At 46.0% G+C, this 19,548-nt stretch overlaps 1 protein-coding gene across 16 annotated transcripts in view; it reads right to left on the minus strand.

Annotated features, from left to right (window-relative positions):
* The window catches only part of MYCBP2 (MYC binding protein 2), a 705,517-nt gene that overhangs the window by 189,929 nt on the left and 496,040 nt on the right, over window positions 1-19,548 (minus strand). For all 16 annotated transcript variants that reach the window (XM_063952980.1, XM_063952968.1, XM_063952974.1 and 13 more), the window contains 2 exons: window positions 10,807-10,922; window positions 1,885-1,982 (listed from right to left, as the gene is read on the minus strand). In XM_063952980.1, the coding sequence (XP_063809050.1) occupies window positions 1,885-1,982; window positions 10,807-10,922 (214 nt within the window). The remainder of the gene's footprint in view (window positions 1-1,884; window positions 1,983-10,806; window positions 10,923-19,548) is intronic.

Here is a 19,548-nt window from a genome sequence, read left to right on the forward strand (position 1 = left end):
GTCTCAAAAATGAAAACCTGGCAACTGTATCACACATAATATACTGCACACATGTCCACTAGGTTTAATGTGTATCTGCCATGCATCTTATGGCTTTTAAAGGTACACTAGTCACCTGACACTGGCTGATGAATTACTAAGGAGCAGCTGACACAGGTTTAGAACAAGGGGTGCATGAAAAGGCCTGTGACTACAGTTAATAAGAGTTAACCAAAGATTAACCCCGTAATATACAAACAAATCTAGAAAACCACAGCACTCGCCACCCCAGAAGCAGGGTGCAATATCTGCACTCACCACTCATAGGGTGGGGTGCATGCAGCCCATGGCCACCAACTCAAATATATACAAACAGAAAGTTCAGACTCACCATAGCAAGCTCACTTATCCTCAGTAGGACCTGCATGAAGGTGGGGTACCTTGGCGAGCGGTATGCAGGCTTCCGTGCATTGGCCAATTCACTAACTAAACCCCCATCATTTATTTATTGATGTTGTGAGGATAAGTGAGCTTGCTATGGTGAGTGCTGAACTTTCTGTTTGTATATATTTGGGTTGGTGGCCAATTGGCTGCATGCACCCCACCCTATGAGTGGTGAGTGCAGATATTGCACCCCGTTTCTGGGGTGGCGAGTGCTGTGGTTTTCTAGGTTTATATATATATGTATAAGTTGTCCTGATGACAGGGTGTTAGATCCACGAAACGTTAACTTGATGAATTAAATTGCACTGTGTTACACCACATCTTAGTCTCCTGAGCCGCCTTTTTGACCATGCGGGGTGATATAAAAAAAAAAAAAATTATATATATATATATATATATATATATATATATATATATATATATACACACATATATACACACACACACAGGTTGAGTATCCCTTATCCAAAATGCTTGGGACCAGAGGTATTTTGGATATCGGATTTTTCCGTATTTTGGAATAATTGCATACCATAATGAGATATCATGGTGATGGGACCTAAATCTAAGCACAGAATGCATTTATGTTTTATATGCACCTTATACACACAGCCTGAAGGTAATTTTAGCCAATATTTTTTATAACTTTGTGCATTAAACAAAGTGTGTCTACATTCACAAAATTCATTTATGTTTCATATACACCTTATATACACAGTCTGAAGGTCATTTAATACAATATTTTTAATAACTGTGTGTATTAAACAAAGTTCTCGCTCAAAAAAGTCAGTATTTCGGAATATTCCGTATTTCGGATATTTGGATATGGGATACTCAACCTGTATATATATATATATATATATATATATATATACATACATACACACATATATACACACACACACACACACACACTGTCCCAATATGTTACATATGTTTGAAAATACTTTCCATTTTGCTTATCTGCTATTTCCACTAAAGGACAGACCAGAAAATACACCACGCAAAATAGTAAAAAACATGAAGAATAATTTCCAAGTTACAAAAGGAGAAACTCTTCTCTCCCTATGAAAATCTTTTCCACAAATGCTTTTAATTTTGTCCTTGACAACTGTGGAAGCTTTACAACAAACATCCCAGTAACATCAATGGCAAGCCTATCAGAGTTTGATAGGGCATTCGTGGGTAAGTGCGCAATGTGTGTAACACAAGTGGCTTTCGATTCTGGTTTGAACTAATGTCTGCTTATGACTTTGGACAAGTAACAATGCCTTCTCTTGCCCTGGAAATAATTACTAGGATTGCAAGCTTGAAATTGCCGTTAAGTGTACCCAAGATAGTCTGTGTGCAGAAAAAAAAGCTAGCGAACAAAATGGAAGACATTTTAATTAACATAATTATTTGCACATCAATATTGTACAAATTTTGGGGAAAAAAACAAACAAACAACAAAACACTAACCTTATTGGGTTGAGGCTCTACTTTTTGTTTTACTAACTGGGTTCCAGGGGGAATCATCCCTTTAGGTGGGTCCTTTACCTTGACTTCTAAACCTGCATCTACAGAAACCATAGAAAAAAGCAAATAAAGAGACAGCAATGGAAACTTGGGTGGTATTTATTAATCACCCCCTATTTTAAATAAACAGGCAATGGTTCAAACATATAAAAGTTTCCAATCACAGAAGCAGAGAAATTGCAGTATTTTTATGCTTACATTAAATGCTTTTCTCTGAAATCATTTGGGGACGGACTGGACAGAGCATTGAGAGGCGAAGCCAGAAGTGTACACAATTGTACACAACCCCTGAACTCCTATCACTATATGGGGACTAGAATGCCAGGAAGCTTATTATCCTAACCGAGCCCACACAAGAAAGAACAGAGAGGAACAATATAGGTAAATCAACATCATCTGACAACATTCAACGTTGTAATTGAAAAAACACACACAAAAAAAAACAACAACAGCTAGAGAGTACATGGGTGGGCATCATCCAATGTCCCTACAAAGGGATCCCATTTTGGTTTCCATCCTCTTGTGGAACACTGGATCCTTGTGGATGTCCCAAAGCTGATCTTTGGGTATGCTCAGTTGTGGTGAGCCCACCTTTAATCTAAAATAAGCAAAAATGTGTACCGAAGCATTGAAACGGAGAAACGTATCAAAGGACATGATGGATGCATGACAGCTGCTCAGCAGAGGCTCTGTGCCAAACCTCCCAGGAGGTGATCACTGATCTGTCAGAATGTGCATTTTCAATGCTGGCATCTCGAATTCAATCTAGCAATAGCTCCTCTCTTGCAGGGGTATCCGGTCTCTAGGTCGACAAGACTTCGGCCTAAAGGTGTACACACGGTGAGATAAATCTGTAAGATTTTGACTATATAATAAAAATCTTATGAAAAGTTAGTGCATATCTAAAGGTGTAAGGCAGCTTGCGATACCGATTTGATCCCGATGCGCGCTCCCACGGGATCGGTATCGTAAGGCTAGATAGACTGTGCAGGCAAGTCAATCTTGACTATCTAGTGTACTATTTAGTACAAAGTGTAGTCAAAATTGGCACTTAGTCAAAATCGTACACAGACAAAATCTCAAGCACAGATAGTCAAAATCTGTACAATCTGTGCTATCTGGGCTCTGGGGGAGTTCAAGGGAAATCTCATAGTCAAAATCGAACATAGCAGGGACCTTACCGTGTGTACACACCTTAAGTCACCCCTGTCGACCTAAGTGTGGTCGACCTTCAATACCACACCCCTTGCAGGAATCATGGGTCATCAGTTTTTGCCATACTAGCCCTATAAAAAACCAGTAAGAGATGGGATCGATCCTCTGGATACTACTTTAGGCTGAAAAAAGATTCTGCCTGAACAGCACCCCTGTCTATGAAAAAATAAGAATTTACTCACCGGTAATTCTATTTCTCGTAGTCCGTAGTGGATGCTGGGTACTCCGTAAGGACCATGGGGAATAGACGGGCTCCGCAGGAGACTGGGCACTCTAAAAGAAAGATTAGGTACTATCTGGTGTGCACTGGCTCCTCCCTCTATGCCCCTCCTCCAGACCTCAGTTAGGGAAACTGTGCCCGGAAGAGCTGACACTACCAGGAAAGGATTTGGAATCCAGGGTAAGACTCATACCAGCCACACCAATCACACCGTACAACTCGTGATAACTATACCCAGTTAACAGTATGAATAACAACTGAGCCTCACTGAACAGATGGCTCATAACAATAACCCTTTAGTTAAGCAATAACTATATACAAGTATTGCAGAAAATCCGCACTTGGGACGGGCTCCCAGCATCCACTACGGACTACGAGAAATAGAATTACCGGTGAGTAAATTCTTATTTTCTCTGACGTCCTAGTGGATGCTGGGTACTCCGTAAGGACCATGGGGATTATACCAAAGCTCCGAAACGGGCGGGAGAGTGCGGATGACTCTGCAGCACCGCATGAGCAAACTCAAGGTCCTCCTCAGCCAGAGTATCAAACTTTTTTGCAAACGTGTTTGACCCCGACCAGGTAGCAGCTCGGCAAAGTTGTAATGCCGAGACCCCTTGGGCAGCCGCCCAAGAAGAGCCCCCTTCCTCGTGGAATGGGCTTTTACTGATTTAGGATGCGGCAGTCCAGCCGCAGAATGTGCAAGTTGAATCGTGCTACAGATCCAGCGAGCAATAGTCTGCTTAGAAGCAGGAGCACCCAGCTTGTTGGGTGCATGCAGGATAAACAGCGAGTCAGTATTTCTGACTCTAGCCGTCCTGGAAACATAGATTTTCAGGGCCCGGACTACATCCAGCAACTTGGAGGCCTCCAAGTCCCGAGTAGCCGAAGGCACCACAATAGGTTGGTACAAATGAAACGCTGATACCACCTTAGGGAGAAATTGGGGACGAATCCTCAATTTTGCCCTGTCCCTATGGAAGATCAGATAAGGGCTTTCACATGACAAAGCCGCCAATTCTGACACACGCCTAGCCGAAGCCAAGGCCAAATATATATGACCACTTTCCACGTGATATACTAAAACTCCACGTTCTGAAGTGGCTCAAAACAATGTGATTTTAGGAAATCCAACACTACGTTGAGATCCCAAGGTGCCACTGGAGGCACAAAAGGGGGCTGAATATGCAGCACTCCCTTAACAACGTCTGAACTTCAGGCAGCGTCTTTCCTAGCCTTTAACAGCGTAGGAATCACTTCATCTGGAACGCCCTTTTCCGTTAGGATCCGGCGTTCAATCGCCAAGCCTTCAAACGCAGCCGCGGTAAGTCTTGGAACAGACTGGGCCACTGAAGTAACAGGTCCTGTCTGAGAGACAGAGGCCATGGGTCCTCCGAGATCATTTCTTGTAGTTCTGGGTACCAAGTTCTTCTTGGCCAATCCGGAACTACGAGTATAGTTCTTACTCCTCTCTTACTTACTATCCTCAGTACCTTGGGTATGAGAGGAAGAGGAGGGAACACATAAACCGACTAGTACACCCACGGTGTCACTAGTGCGTCCACAGCTATCGCCTGAGGGTCTCTTGACCTGGCGCAATACTTTTTTAGCTTTTTGTTGAGGCGGGACGCCATCATGTCCACCTGTGGCCGTTCCCAACGGTTCACAATCTGCGTGAAGACTTCTGGATGAAGTCCCCACTCTCCCGGGTGGAGGTCGTGCCTGCTGAGGAAGTCTGCTTCCTAGTTTTCCACACCCGGAATGAACACTGCTGACAGTGTTAGCACGTGATACTCCGCCCATCGGAGAATCCTTGTGGCTTCTGCCAACGCCATCCTGCTTCTTGTGCCGCCTTGTCGGTTTACATGGGCGACAGCCGTGATGTTGTCTGACTGAATCAGCAACGGCTGGTTTTGAAGCAGGGGTTCTGCTTGCCTTAGGGCATTGTAAATGGCCCTTAGGTCCAGAATATTTATGTGTAGGGAAGTCTCCTGACTCGACCATTGTCCTTGGAAGTTTCTTCCCTGAGTGACTGCTCCCCAACCTCGGAGGCTTGCATCCGTGGTCACCAGGACCCAGTCCTGAATGCCGAATCTGCGGCCCTTGAGAAGATGAGCACTCTGCAGCCACCACAGCAGAGACACCCTGGCCCTCGGGGACAGGGTGATCAGCCGATGCATCTGAAGATGCAATCCTCACTTGTCTAACAGGTCCCACTGAAAGTTCCTTGCATGGAACCTGCCGAAGGGAATTGCTTCGTAAGAAGCTACCATCTTTTCCAGGACTCGCGTGCAATGATGCACCGACACCTGTTTTGGTTTCAGGAGGTCTCTGACCAGAGATGACAACTCCTTGGCCTTCTCCTCCGGGAGAAACACCTTCTTCTGTTCTGTGTCCAGAAACATGCCCAATATCAGCAGACGTGTCGTAGGAACCAGCTGCGACTTTGGGATATTCAGAATCCAGCCGTGCTGTTGTAGCACTTCCTGAGATAGTGCTACTCCGATCAATGACTGCTCCTTGGACCTCGCCTTTATAAGGAGATCGTCCAAGTACGGGATAATTATAACTCCCTTCTTTCGAAGGAGTATCATCATTTTGGCCATTACCTTGGAACACACCTTCGGTGTCGTGGACAGACCAAACGGCAACGTCTGGAATTGGTAATGGCAGTTCTGTACCACAACCTTGAGGTACTCCTGGTGAGGTGGGTAAATGGGGACATGTAGGTAAGCATCCATGATGTCCAGTGACACCATAATATCCCCCTCTTCCAGGCTTGCAATAACCGCCCTGAGCGATTCTATTTTGAACTTGAACTTCCTTATATAAGTGTTTAAGGATTTCAAATTTAGAATGGGTCTCACCGAACCGTCTGGTTTCGGTATCACAAACATTGTGGAATAGTAACCTCGTCCCTGTTGAAGGAGAGGAACTTTGATTAGCACCTGCTGGAGGTACAGCTTGTGAATTGCTGCCAGTACTACCTCCCTTTCCTTGGGAGTAGCAGGCAAGGCTGATTTGAGGTAACGGCGAGGGGGAGACGTCTCGAACTCCAGCTTGTATCCCTGAGATACCTGTAGAACCCAGAGATCCACCTGTGAGCGAACCCACTGGTCGCTGAAGTTCCGGAGACGGGCCCCCACCGCACCTGGCTCCACCTGTGAAGCCCCAGCGTCATGCGGTGGACTTAGTGGAAGCAGGGGAGGATATTTGTTCCTGGGAACTGGCTGTCTGGTGCAGCTTATTCCCTCTACCCCTGCCTCTGGGCAGAAAGGACGCGCCTCTGACCCGCTTGCCTTTCTGAGGCCGAAAGGACTGTACTTGATAATACGGTGCTTTCTTAGGCTGTGAGGGGACCCGAGGTAAAAAAGTCTACTTCCCAGCTGTTGCTGTGGACACGAGGTCCGAGAGACCGTCCCCAAACAATTCCTCACCCTTATAAGGCAAAACTTCCATGTGCCTTTTAGAATCAGCATCACCGGTCCACTGCCGAGTCCATAATACTCTCCTGGCAGAAATGGACATTGCATTAATTCTAGATGCCAGCCGGCAAATGTCCCTCTGTGCATCTCTCATATATAAGACTACGTCTTTAATATGCTCTATAGTTAGCAAAATAGTATCCCTGTCAAGGGAATCAATGTTATCTGACAGGGAATCAGACCATGCTGCTGCAGCACTACACATCCATGCTGAAGCAATAGCAGGTCTCAGTATAGTACCTGAGTGTGTATACACAGACTTCAGGATAGCCTCCTGCTTTCTATCTGCAGGCTCCTTTAAGGCGGCCGTATTTTGAGACAGCAGTGCCACCTTTTTTGATAAGCGTGTGAGCGCTTTGTCCACCTTAGGGGATGTCTCCCAGCGTAACCTATCCGTTGTCGGGAAAGGGTACGCCATTAGTAACCGCTTAGAAATTACTAGTTTCTTATCTGGGGAACCCCACGCTTCTTCACACAATTCGTTTAACTCATCAGATGGGGGAAAAGTCACTGGCTGCTTCTTCTCCCCAAACATAATACCCTTTTTTGTGGTAACCGGGTTAATGTCAGAAATGTGCAACACATTTTTCATTGCCGTAATCATACATCGGATGGCCCTAGTGGATTGTATATTTTTCTCATCCTCGTCGACACTGGAGTCAGACTCCGTGTCGACATCTGTGTCAGCCATCTGAGGTAGCGGGCGTTTTTGAGCCCCTGACGGCCTCTGAGATGCCTGGGCAGGCGCGGGCTGAGATGCCGGCTGTCCCAAAGCTGCGTCATCGAACCTTTTATGTAAGGAGTTGACACTGTCGGTTAATACCCTCCACATATCCATCCACTCAGGTGTCGGCCCCACAGGGGGCGACATCCCATTTATCGGCCTCTGCTCCGCCTCCACGTAACCTTCCTCATCCAACATGTCGACACAGCCGTACCGACACACCGCACACACACACAGGGAATGCTCTGACTGAGGACAGGACCCCACAAAGTCCTTTGGGGAGACAGAGAGAGAGTATGCCAGCACACACCACAGCGCTATATAAACAGGGATTTACACTAGCAAAAGTGATTTTTCCCTATAGCTGCTTAATATACTCAGTTTGCGCCTAAATTTAGTGCCCCCCCCTCTCTTTTTTACCCTTTGAGCCTGGAAACTGCAGGGGAGAGCCTAAGGAGCTGTCTTCTAGCGGAGCTGTGAAGAAAAAATGGCGCCGGTGTGCTGAGGGAGATAGCCCCGCCCCCTTCTCGGTGGACTTCTCCCGCTTTTTTATATACTTTTATGGCGGGGGATTATGCACATATACAGTTTATTAGACTGTATTATGTGCTTTTTGCCATGTAAGGTACTCTAATTGCTGCCCAGGGCCCCCCCCCCCCCCCAGCGCCCTGCACCCATCAGTGACCGGAGTGTGTGGTGTGCATAGGGAGCAATGGCGCACAGCTGCAGTGCTGTGCGCTACCTTAATGAAGACCGAAGTCTTCAGCCGCCGATTTCCTCCGGTTTCTTCCGTCTTCTGGCTCTGCAAGGGAGACGGCGGCGCGGCTCCGGGAACGGACGATCGAGGTCGGGCCCTGTGTTCGATCCCTCTGGAGCTAATGGTGTCCAGTAGCCTAGAAGCACAAGCTAGCTGCAATCAGGTACGTTTGCTTCTCTCCCCTAAGTCCCACGTAGCAGTGAGTCTGTTGCCAGCAGAACTCACTGAAAATAAAAAACCTAACAAATACTTTCTTTCTAGGAAGCTCAGGAGAGCCCCTAGTGTGCAACCAGCTCGGGCCGGGCACAGATTCTAACTGAGGTCTGGAGGAGGGGAATAGAGGGAGGAGCCAGTGCACACCAGATAGTACCTAATCTTTCTTTTAGAGTGCCCAGTCTCCTGCGGAGCCCGTCTATTCCCCATGGTCCTTACGGAGTACCCAGCATCCACTAGGACGTCAGAGAAATCATATAGGGATACCTACAAGACCGAGCTTCCACGATCAGATACTCTATGCACTGTATAGATAGCCAAAATAACATAAAAAAATTCCATGAAATATAACTTTTGCTCCATCCAATTCAACTGTTCATTCTAACACTATGCACTTTTCAAAACTTGTGCAGTTACACTTTCCTGCCTGGGGAGTCTTTCCATACTGTGGTGCTTCGAGCACACTCTGTTCTGTATCTCAGTGCTGATATACAGGCCAGAATATACTAGAAGCACCAGAGCAGAGTGTGACAGCCCAGGTGGTAAATAGGAACTGCACGGATTGTGACAAGTGCAGGGTGCTATAATGAACACTAGAGGCCTAAGAGTTAGATTTGGGTGGGGTGTGTTCAAATTGAAATCTAAATTGCAGTGTAAAAAAAAAAGCAGCCAGTATTTACCCTGCACAGAAACAATATAACTCACCCAAATCTAACTCTCTCTGAACATGTTATATCTGCCCCACCTGCAGTGCACAAGGTTTTGCCCGTTTGCTAACAAATTTGCTGCTGTGGTCAGATCTGAATTAGGCCCTAAGTTCAAAAGGAGGATGTTGCAAAGCTACTAAAACTAGGTTCAAATATCAAAGAGAGACAACATGGCTTTTCAGCCTTGAGTATATCTCGATCACACTGTCCGTAAAACATTTCAGTTTAAGAAAAATGCCTTTAACAGCTCCTTTTTTAAGACGTGGTAAAATTTTATGTAGAAATTATCCCTGGCTAAACAGATTTTATTTTAGTGGAAGATGCCATTATACTGTGTGTACCAACACCTTCTTCTTGGCCAGTCTTACACCATCAGAATCACCTTGTAGTTTAACAAAGATGCCATCATGTAGAAATCCGATTTACCTTATGTCTCCACCATTTGCTGAAACCCTTCTGGATGTAGAGACCTTTATCTAGCGTGTAGGACAGGTAGGAACTGCATTGGGATTTTTGTAGCATTCTGTTTTGCTCAACACATTATACTGCTGGTCATTGAAAGCGACCACTTAGAAACCTTGTCTTGATAAACAGATTGTCCAAGTAATTAATGACAGTAGCAACAATGGACCTTCAAGAGAAGTGCTAACCGCCACGATCTTCCCAAATACCCTTGGCAATGTCAAGTCGAAAGTAAGAGGTCAAAATTGTTAATAAAGGTAGCAAATTGTGAATATAAAAACACATTGGTCACATTTCCAGACCAGAACATGCAGTTATAACTGCATACTTGATGTCCATGAACTTGTACACTTCCATGATATGTATGACAGACCTCAAACCTTCATATTGAACCTGTTCACCCAAAGCTATATGAAGGTTCAAAATTAATCTGTTCCAAACCCTATCGATCTTCTAGAACTAGAATGTACACACCTGATGCAATAAATGCCAGGTGTGGTACAGTAGATATACAGTTGATAGGTCTACAGTGGTAAGGTCGACATGGTCAAAAAGTTGACAAAAATGGTCATCTAATTTTTTTATTTTTGGGGGCATTTTTGGGGTTAGTATGGATAGTTTTTCCACCTGGGACCACCATTTGTGGAAGTGTCTCCCTTCGTAGGCTTACTTCACTCACCACACTTCGGGCACATGGCCTGGCTCATAATCCTACCCAGATCTAGTAGAGACTTAACAGTCCTCTTAAGACTGTGTCGATTTTGCAGACGTTAGCCCTAGTGTATATGGCGTGCCATCACTACTGAGGCTTAAATCCTAGTCTCATTGAGCCCAACATATCACTATGTAACACAGTATAAAAGCACCCTAGATGTGCGTACAATTTCTATCAATACCTCTTCGTTCCAGTGTCTCCCAAAAGGATGAAAGAGAAAGGCAAATTAGCCATTGCAAATAACGCACTATGACCACTCTACCACAAAACAGGAGTAGTATGACAAGATAATTTACAAGGTGTCATCTCAAATTGGTTCAGATGATCAGTAAAGATAACATTTTAAAAACATATATATATACTGTACCTATTTCTATTCCATCTATGGTAACATGTATTGTGTAAAGACCAACAGCTCCAGGAGTCCAGTTTGCACAGTAGGTGCCATCATTGTTGACTCTTATTAACATGTTTTCACTTGGCCTGAAAATAATAAAACAAACAAATGGGCAATGGAGCCTTTCTGCTTTTGGTGGGCTAATCTAGCACCCATAAACCAATCTAAATATTCCGAGATGGTGAGGCAATGGAGAATAGAATTGCATCTAACATTACGTCAGATTCAATTATCCGCAGGGTTTTCCCCGTAGAGTGTTAGCACTGATCGCTACAATCAAGGGTTGATAACCCTTGATAACTGTTAACCCTTGATTAACTTAACAGTTATCAAGTTAAGAGGGTACGTAAATATACACGTTAAATGTACCCTCCGAGATTTAACATGCTGGGTAACCCATAAATTCCTGCACTTAACGCAAAATCTATGGATTTACCAGGTGGTTTACAGTGCAGGAAAATGGACTAAAAAGTTTATAGCTCCGGCCTTATACGGAGCTTTACTCGAGTGGTAAACTGCGGTGAATTGAATCTGCCCCATTGAGTGTCAACAAATTTTTGCCAACACATTATAAATAATGGTAGCAAATACATTTGAAAAACACAAAATCTTGAGTGCATTAAATAAATTCTACTCTACAGATGTGTCCTCTTACATCATTGCTGAAGTCACGCTAAACAGCCCTTGCCGTGACTCAGTAGTGCAGTGTTTTTTTTTGCATTATTTACGCAAAAATTCGCCTTACACGCAAAGTAATGTAATAGGACACACACGCAGCTTCTGCTGATTAAAATGATATGCAGCATGCCTATTTTCTGTGTGTAACTGCGGCTCTATTTGCATCCGAAATCCAACGTTACAGTGTTTTCCATGAAAACACTGACGCATACCATTTTGTATACAAATACAGTAGCAGTCACACACAGAATATAGGCATGCTGCATATCATTTTAATCAGCAGAAGCTGTGTGTGCTTCATTCTACGTTACTTTGTATCTAAGGCGCATTTAAGCATAAATAACGCAAAAAAAGACGCTTGGCGCTAGAGTCACGGCTCTCAAGAATTATGTATAACGTGACTTGTAGAGCATGGAGCAAAGATGTACAAGGACAAATCTGTAATCCGTTTTAGTAATGGCAGTTTAGCAATCCTTCATCTGTACTTATTTGCTGCCGCTGCGTTTTATGTATTTCAAAAGACTTGGCATAGTATTAAGGTAAAACAAACAAAAACACAATGGGGGGGTTATTTAACTGTTGGAAAACGGGATTTTAGTACTTACCGGTAAATCCATTTTTCCGATTCCACAAGGGTCACTGGAAGGTCTTCACGGTGGGGCATAGATGGTGGCTAAGTGGAGCAGGCACTTTAAATTCTTTAGAACTGTGACTGGCTCCTCCCCTCTATGTCTTTCCCTACAGACCAGTTTGAAAACTGAGACCGAGAGGAGACAGCTCGAATCACTTGACAGAGGAGGAGATGAAAGTAAAAGAAAAATTGAGAAGAAACAACAGTAAAAAACATTAACGAACCGTAAATGTCACCAGTCAACCCAACAGGTAAATAACCATATACTAACGTAAAATGGTAAAACCTGAGAAAAGGAAAGTAACAAAGAGACACCCAGCGCTGGGAAGGCGTCTAGTGTCCCCTGTGGAATCGGAGAAATGGATTTACCGGTAAGTACCAAAATCCCGTTTTCTCTTTCATCCACTAGGGGACACTGGAAGGTCTTCACGGTGGGGACGTCCCAAAGATCCCATTTCGGGCGGGACAGCGCTGAGAGTCCTGCAGCACTGCTCAGCCAAACTGAGAAGCTGAAGCAGCAAAAGTATCAAATTTGTAAAATTTGACAAAGGCATGTTTCCCCGACCAAGTTGCCGCTCTACACAACTGTGTCAAAGAAACTCCCCAAGCAGCCGCCCAAGAAGAACCCACCGACCGCGTGGAAAGAGCTGACACCGTACTCAGAGCAGAAGAGAGGCTGCTAGATAAGCCTGTCTAATGGTAAATTTGATCCATCTAACCAAAGTCTGTTTTGAGGCCGGTCATCCCGGTTTGGCAGCATCATACAAAACAAACAAACAGAGCTTCTGTCTTGCGTAAAACGTCTGTTCTCTCTACATAAATACACAAGGCCCTAACAACATCCAGTCGCGTCGAAGGAGAATCACCAGAGAGAACCGGGACCACAATAGGCTGGTTAATGTGAAATGCAGAAACTACCTTAGGTAAGAAAGACCGATGTGTGCAGAGTTTCGCTCTATCTTCATGAAATATGGCGGACGACAGGAAAGAGCTCCCAATTTGGAAACTCTCCGAGCCGAAGCCAGGGCCAAAAGCAACACTACCTTCCACGTAAGAAACTTAAGCTCCACTGATTTCAGAGGTTCAAATAAAGATAATTGCAAAAAGGACAGTACTATATCCAGATCCCAAGGAGCTGTAGGAGGAATAAACGGTTGCTTAAGCCCGATAACTCCCTGAATGAAAGCCTGTACTTCCAGAAGTAACGCCAACTTCATCTAGAAAAAAATCGAAAGGGCCGTGCCCTGAACCTTTAGAGATCTAACACTTAAACCGGCCGAAAAACCAGCCTGGAGAAAAAGGAGAAACTTTGCCAATCGAAAGGAAGTAGCAGAAAACGGACGCTGCTCACACCATGAAATATATGCCTTTCACACACGGTAATAGTGCCTAGAAGTGACCACCTTTCTAGCACTCATTAAGGTAGAAATGACTAACAAAGGAATACCCTTGAGCTTTAGGATCTCCCTTTCAACAGCCACGCCTCAAACGTAGCAGTCGTAAGCCTGGATAAACGAAAGGTCCCTGTATTAGCAAATCCGGCTGCAGAGGACGAGGCCACGGGTCGTCTACAAGTAATCGATGTAGGTCGCTGTACCACGTTCTGCGAGGCCAGTCTGGAGCCACGAGTAGAACCGTGACCCTCTCCCGAATGATCCTCTTGAGTAGACGAGGTATCAAGGGGAACGGAGGAAAAAAATACACAAAGCGGAACCTCCAGGGAATCGTTAACGCATCCACTGCCTCCGCATTGGGATCTCTGGTGCGAGAACAGTATTGCTGAAGTTTGTGGTTCCGTCTGGATGCCATAAGATCTATTTGTGGGAGTCCCCAACGATCTACCAGTTGTTGAAACACTTGCGGATGCAATTCCCATTCGCCTGGATGCATATCCTGACAACTTAAGTAATCGGCCTCCCAGTTCTCCACCCCCAGTGTGAAAACTGTGATATGGCTTCTGCATGTCTCTCGGCCCAAACCAGGATCCTGGTGACTTCCCTCATAGCAGCTCTGCTGCGGGTTCCTCCTTGCTGATTTATGTATGCCACAGCCGTGGCGTTGTCCGACTGTACACAGACTGCACGCCTCGAAAGCAGCTACCATCTTTACCAGAAGTCGAATGCAAAGATGAATTGACACTCTGTTGCACCAGACAAACAGACTCCTGAAAAGATTGTATCTTGTCCTGAGGGAGAAAGATCATCTGAAGCACACTGTCCATGAACATGCCCAGGAACTGAAGATATTGCGTCGGTTGCAACCGAGACTTCTGAAGGTTTATGATCCAACCGTGTGCAGTTAGAAATTCTTGGGTGCCTTAAAGACTCGGGCGGCAGAACATGTCTATAATATAAAGAAAGGACTCATGACACATCCATTATCCGAGCATTTTTGCAATAAACATAATAAAGGTGTGGAACATATAAAATGTTTTAGTTATTCAACAAGTAAAATCAAATTGGTGAAATAAAAATATAGAAAAATTGCTAGCACAGGGAGAAATGAGATGGATATTTGAACTAAATACACTTAAACCAATGGGCCATAATGGTGATTTTGAGTTAAAAATAAGAATTTACTTACCGATAATTCTATTTCTCGCAGTCCGTAGTGGATGCTGGGAACTCCGTAAGGACCATGGGGAATAGCGGCTCCGCAGGAGACTGGGCACAAAAGTAAAGCTTTAGGACTACCTGGTGTGCACTGGCTCCTCCCCCTATGACCCTCCTCCAAGCCTCAGTTAGGATACTGTGCCCGGACGAGCGTACACAATAAGGAAGGATTTTGAATCCCGGGTAAGACTCATACCAGCCACACCAATCACACCGTATAACCTGTGATCTGAACCCAGTTAACAGCATGATAACAGAGGAGCCTCTGGAAAGATGGCTCACAACAATAACAACCCAATTTTTGTAACAATAACTATGTACAAGTATTGCAGACAATCCGCACTTGGGATGGGCGCCCAGCATCCACTACGGACTACGAGAAATAGAATTATCGGTAAGTAAATTCTTATTTTCTCTGACGTCCTAGTGGATGCTGGGAACTCCGTAAGAACCATGGGGATTATACCAAAGCTCCCAAACGGGCGGGAGAGTGCGGATGACTCTGCAGCACCGAATGAGAGAACTCCAGGTCCTCCTCAGCCAGGGTATCAAATTTGTAGAATTTAGCAAACGTGTTTGCCCCTGACCAAGTAGCTGCTCGGCAAAGTTGTAACGCCGAAACCCCTCGGGCAGCCGCCCAAGATGAGCCCACCTTCCTTGTGGAATGGGCTTTTACAGATTTTGGCTGTGGCAGGCCTGCCACAGAATGTGCAAGCTGAATTGTACTACAAATCCAACGAGCAATAGTCTGCTTAGAAGCAGGAGCACCCAGCTTGTTGGGTGCATACAGGATAAAAAGCGAGTCAGATTTCCTGACTCCAGCCGTCCTGGAAACATATATTTTCAGGGCCCTGACTACGTCCAGCAACTTGGAGTCCTCCAAGTCCCTAGTAGCCGCAGCTACCACAATAGGCTGGTTCAAGTGAAACGCTGAAACCACCTTAGGGAGAAATTGAGGACGAGTCCTCAATTCTGCCCTGTCCGTATGAAAAATTAGGTAAGGGCTTTTATAGGATAAAGCCGCCAATTCTGAGACACGCCTGAAGCCAGGGCCAACAGCATTACCACTTTCCATGTGAGATATTTTAAGTCCACAGTGGTGAGTGGTTCAAACCAATGTGATTTTAGGAACCCCAAAACTACATTGAGATCCCAAGGTGCCACTGGAGGCACAAAAGGAGGCTGTATATGCAGTACTCCCTTGACAAATGTCTGAACTTCAGGAACTGAAGCCAGTTCTTTCTGGAAGAAAATCGACAGGGCCGAAATTTGAACCTTAATGGACCCTAATTTTAGGCCCATAGACAGTCCTGTTTGCAGGAAATGCAGGAAACGACCCAGTTGAAATTCCTCTGTAGGGGCCTTCCGGGCCTCGCACCACGCAACATATTTACGCCAAATACGGTGATAATGCTGTACGGTTACATCCTTCCTGGCTTTGATCAGGGTAGGGATGACTTCATCCGGAATACCTTTTTCCTTCAGGATCCGGCGTTCAACCGCCATGCCGTCAAACGCAGCCGCGTTAAGTCTTGGAACAGACAGGGTCCCTGCTGGAGCAGGTCCCTTCTTAGAGGTAGAGGCCACGGGTCCTCTGTGAGCATCTCTTGAAGTTCCGGGTACCAAGTCCTTCTTGGCCAATCCGGAGCCACGAGTATAGTCTTTACTCCTCTCCTTCTTATGATTCTCAGTACCTTGGGTATGAGAGGCAGAGGAGGGAACACATACACTGACTGGTACACCCACGGTGTTACCAGAGCGTCCACAGCTATTGCCTGAGGGTCCCTTGACCTGGCGCAATACCTGTCTAGTTTTTTGTTGAGGCGGGACGCCATCATGTCCACCTTTGGTTTTTCCCAACGGTTCACAATCATGTGGAAGACTTCTGGGTGAAGTCCCCACTCTCCCGGGTGGAGGTCGTGTCTGCTGAGGAAGTCTGCTTCCCAGTTGTCCACTCCCGGAATGAACACTGCTGACAGTGCTATCACATGATTTTCCGCCCAGCGAAGAATCCTTGCAGCTTCTGCCATTGCCCTCCTGCTTCTTGTGCCGCCCTGTCTGTTTACGTGGGCGACTGCCGTGATGTTGTCTGACTGGATCAGCACCGGCTGACCTTGAAGCAGAGGTCTTGCTAGGCTTAGAGCATTGTAGATGGCCCTTAGCTCCAGGATATTTATGTGAAGTGATGTCTCCAGGCTTGACCACAAGCCCTGGAAATTTCTTCCCTGTGTGACTGCTCCCCAGCCTCTCAGGCTGGCATCCGTGGTCACCAGGACCCAGTCCTGAATGCCGAATCTGCGGCCCTCTAGAAGATGAGCACTCTGCAACCACCACAGGAGAGACACCCTTGTCCTTGGTGACAAGATTATCCGCTGATGCATCTGAAGATGCGACCCGGACCATTTGTCTAGCAGATCCCACTGGAAGGTTCTTGCGTGGAATCTGCCGAATGGGATTGCTTCGTAAGAAGCCACCATCTTTCCCAGGACCCTTGTGCATTGATGCACCGAGACTTGGCCTGGTTTTAGGAGATTTCTGACTAGTTCGGATAACTCCCTGGCTTTCTCCTCCGGGAGAAACACCTTTTTCTGGACTGTGTCCAGGATCATCCCTAGGAATAGAAGTCGTGTCGTCAGGATCAGCTGCGATTTTGGAATATTGAGAATCCAACCGTGCTGGCGCAGCACTATCTGAGATAGTGCTACCCCGACTTCCAACTGTTCCCTGGATCTTGCCCTTATCAGGAGATCGTCCAAGTAAGGGATAACTAAAACTCCCTTCCTTCGAAGGAGTATCATCATTTCGGCCATTACCTTGGTAAAGACCCGGGGTGCCGTGGACAATCCAAACGGCAGCATCTGAAACTGATAGTGACAGTTCTGTACCACAAACCTGAGGTACCCTTGGTGAGAAGGGTAAATTGGGACATATAGGTAAGCATCTTTGATGTCCAGAGACACCATATAGTCCCCTTCTTCCAGGTTTGCAATCACTGCTCTGAGTGACTCCATCTTGAATTTGAACCTTTGTATGTAAGTGTTCAAGGATTTTAGATTTAAAATTGGTCTCACCGAGCCGTCCGGCTTCGGTACCACAAATAGTGTGGAATAGTACCCCTTTCCCTGTTGTAGGAGGGGTACCTTGATTATCACCTGCTGGGAATACAGCTTGTGAATGGCTTCCAATACTGCCTCCCTGTCTGAGGGAGACGTCGGTAAAGCAGACTTTAGAAAACGGCGAGGGGGAGACGTCTCGAATTCCAATTTGTACCCCTGAGATACCACCTGAAGGATCCAGGGGTCCACTTGCGAGTGAGCCCACTGCGCACTGAACTTCTTGAGACGGGCCCCCACCGTGCCTGTGTCTGCTTGTAAAGCCCCAGCGTCATGCTGAGGACTTTGCGGAGGCGGGAGAGGGCTTTTGTTCCTGGGAACTGGCTGTTTGCTGCAGCCTTTTTCCTCTCCCTCTGCCACGGGGCAGAAATGAGGCGCCTTTTGCCTGCTTGCCCTTATGGGGCCGAAAGGACTGCGCCTGATAATACGGCGTCTTCTTAGGTTGAGAAGCTACCTGGGGTAAAAATGTGGATTTTCCAGCAGTTGCCGTGGCTACCAGGTCTGATAGACCTACCCCAAATAACTCCTCCCCCTTATAAGGCAATACTTCCATGTGCCTTTTAGAATCCGCATCACCTGACCACTGCCGCGTCCATAAACCTCTTCTTGCAGAAATGGACAGCGCGCTAACTCTTGATGCCAGTCGGCAAACATCCCTCTGTGCATCACGCATATATAGAAATGCATCCTTCAAATGCTCTATAGTCAGTTATATACTGTCCCTATCTAGGGTATCAATATTTTCAGTCAGGGAATCCGACCACGCCAGGCCCGCACTGCACATCCAGGCTGAGGCGATTGCTGGTCGCAGTATAACACCCGTGTGAGTGTATATACATTTTAGGATATTCACCAGCTTTCTATCGGCAGGTTCCTTTAGGGCGGCCGTATCAGGAGAGGGTAGTGCTACCGGTTTAGACAAGCGTGTGAGCGCTTTATCCACCCTAGGGGGTGTTTCCCAACGTGCCCTATCCTCTGGCGGGAAAGGGTACGATGCCAATAACCTTTTAGGAATTATCAGTTTTTTATCGGGGGAAACCCACGCCTCATCACACACTTCATTTAATTCCTCGGATACAGGAAAAACTACAGGCAGTTTTTTCTCACCAAACATAATACCCTTTTTAGTGGTACTTGTATTATCAGAGATATGCAATACATTTTTCATTGCTTCAATCATGTAACGTGTGGCCCTAGTGGAAGTCACGTTTGTCTCCTCATCATCGACACTGGAGTCAGTATCCGTGTCTGTGTCTGCAATTTGAGGTAACGGGCGTTTTAGAGCCCCTGATGGCGTTTGAGACCCCTGGACAGGCACAAGCTGAGTAGCCGGCTGTCTCATGTTGTCAACTGTCTGTCGTAAAGAGCTGACACTGTCACGCAATTCCTTCCATAAGCTCATCCACTCAGGTGTCGACTCCCTAGGGGGTGACAACTCTATAATAGGCAATTGCTCCACCTCCATCTCATTTTCCTCCTCAAACATGTCGACACAATCGTACCGACACACCGCACACACACAGGGAATGCTCTGATAGAGGACAGGACCCCACTAGCCCTTTGGGGAGACAGAGGGAGAGTATGCCAGCACACACCAGAGCGCTATATATAGACAGGAATACCACTATAAAATGTGCTTTTCCCTTTATAGCTGCTGTTAGTATCAAAACTGCGCCAA

Source organism: Pseudophryne corroboree, chromosome 2 (assembly GCF_028390025.1).
Source record: "Pseudophryne corroboree isolate aPseCor3 chromosome 2, aPseCor3.hap2, whole genome shotgun sequence".
Lineage (NCBI taxonomy): Eukaryota > Metazoa > Chordata > Amphibia > Anura > Myobatrachidae > Pseudophryne > Pseudophryne corroboree.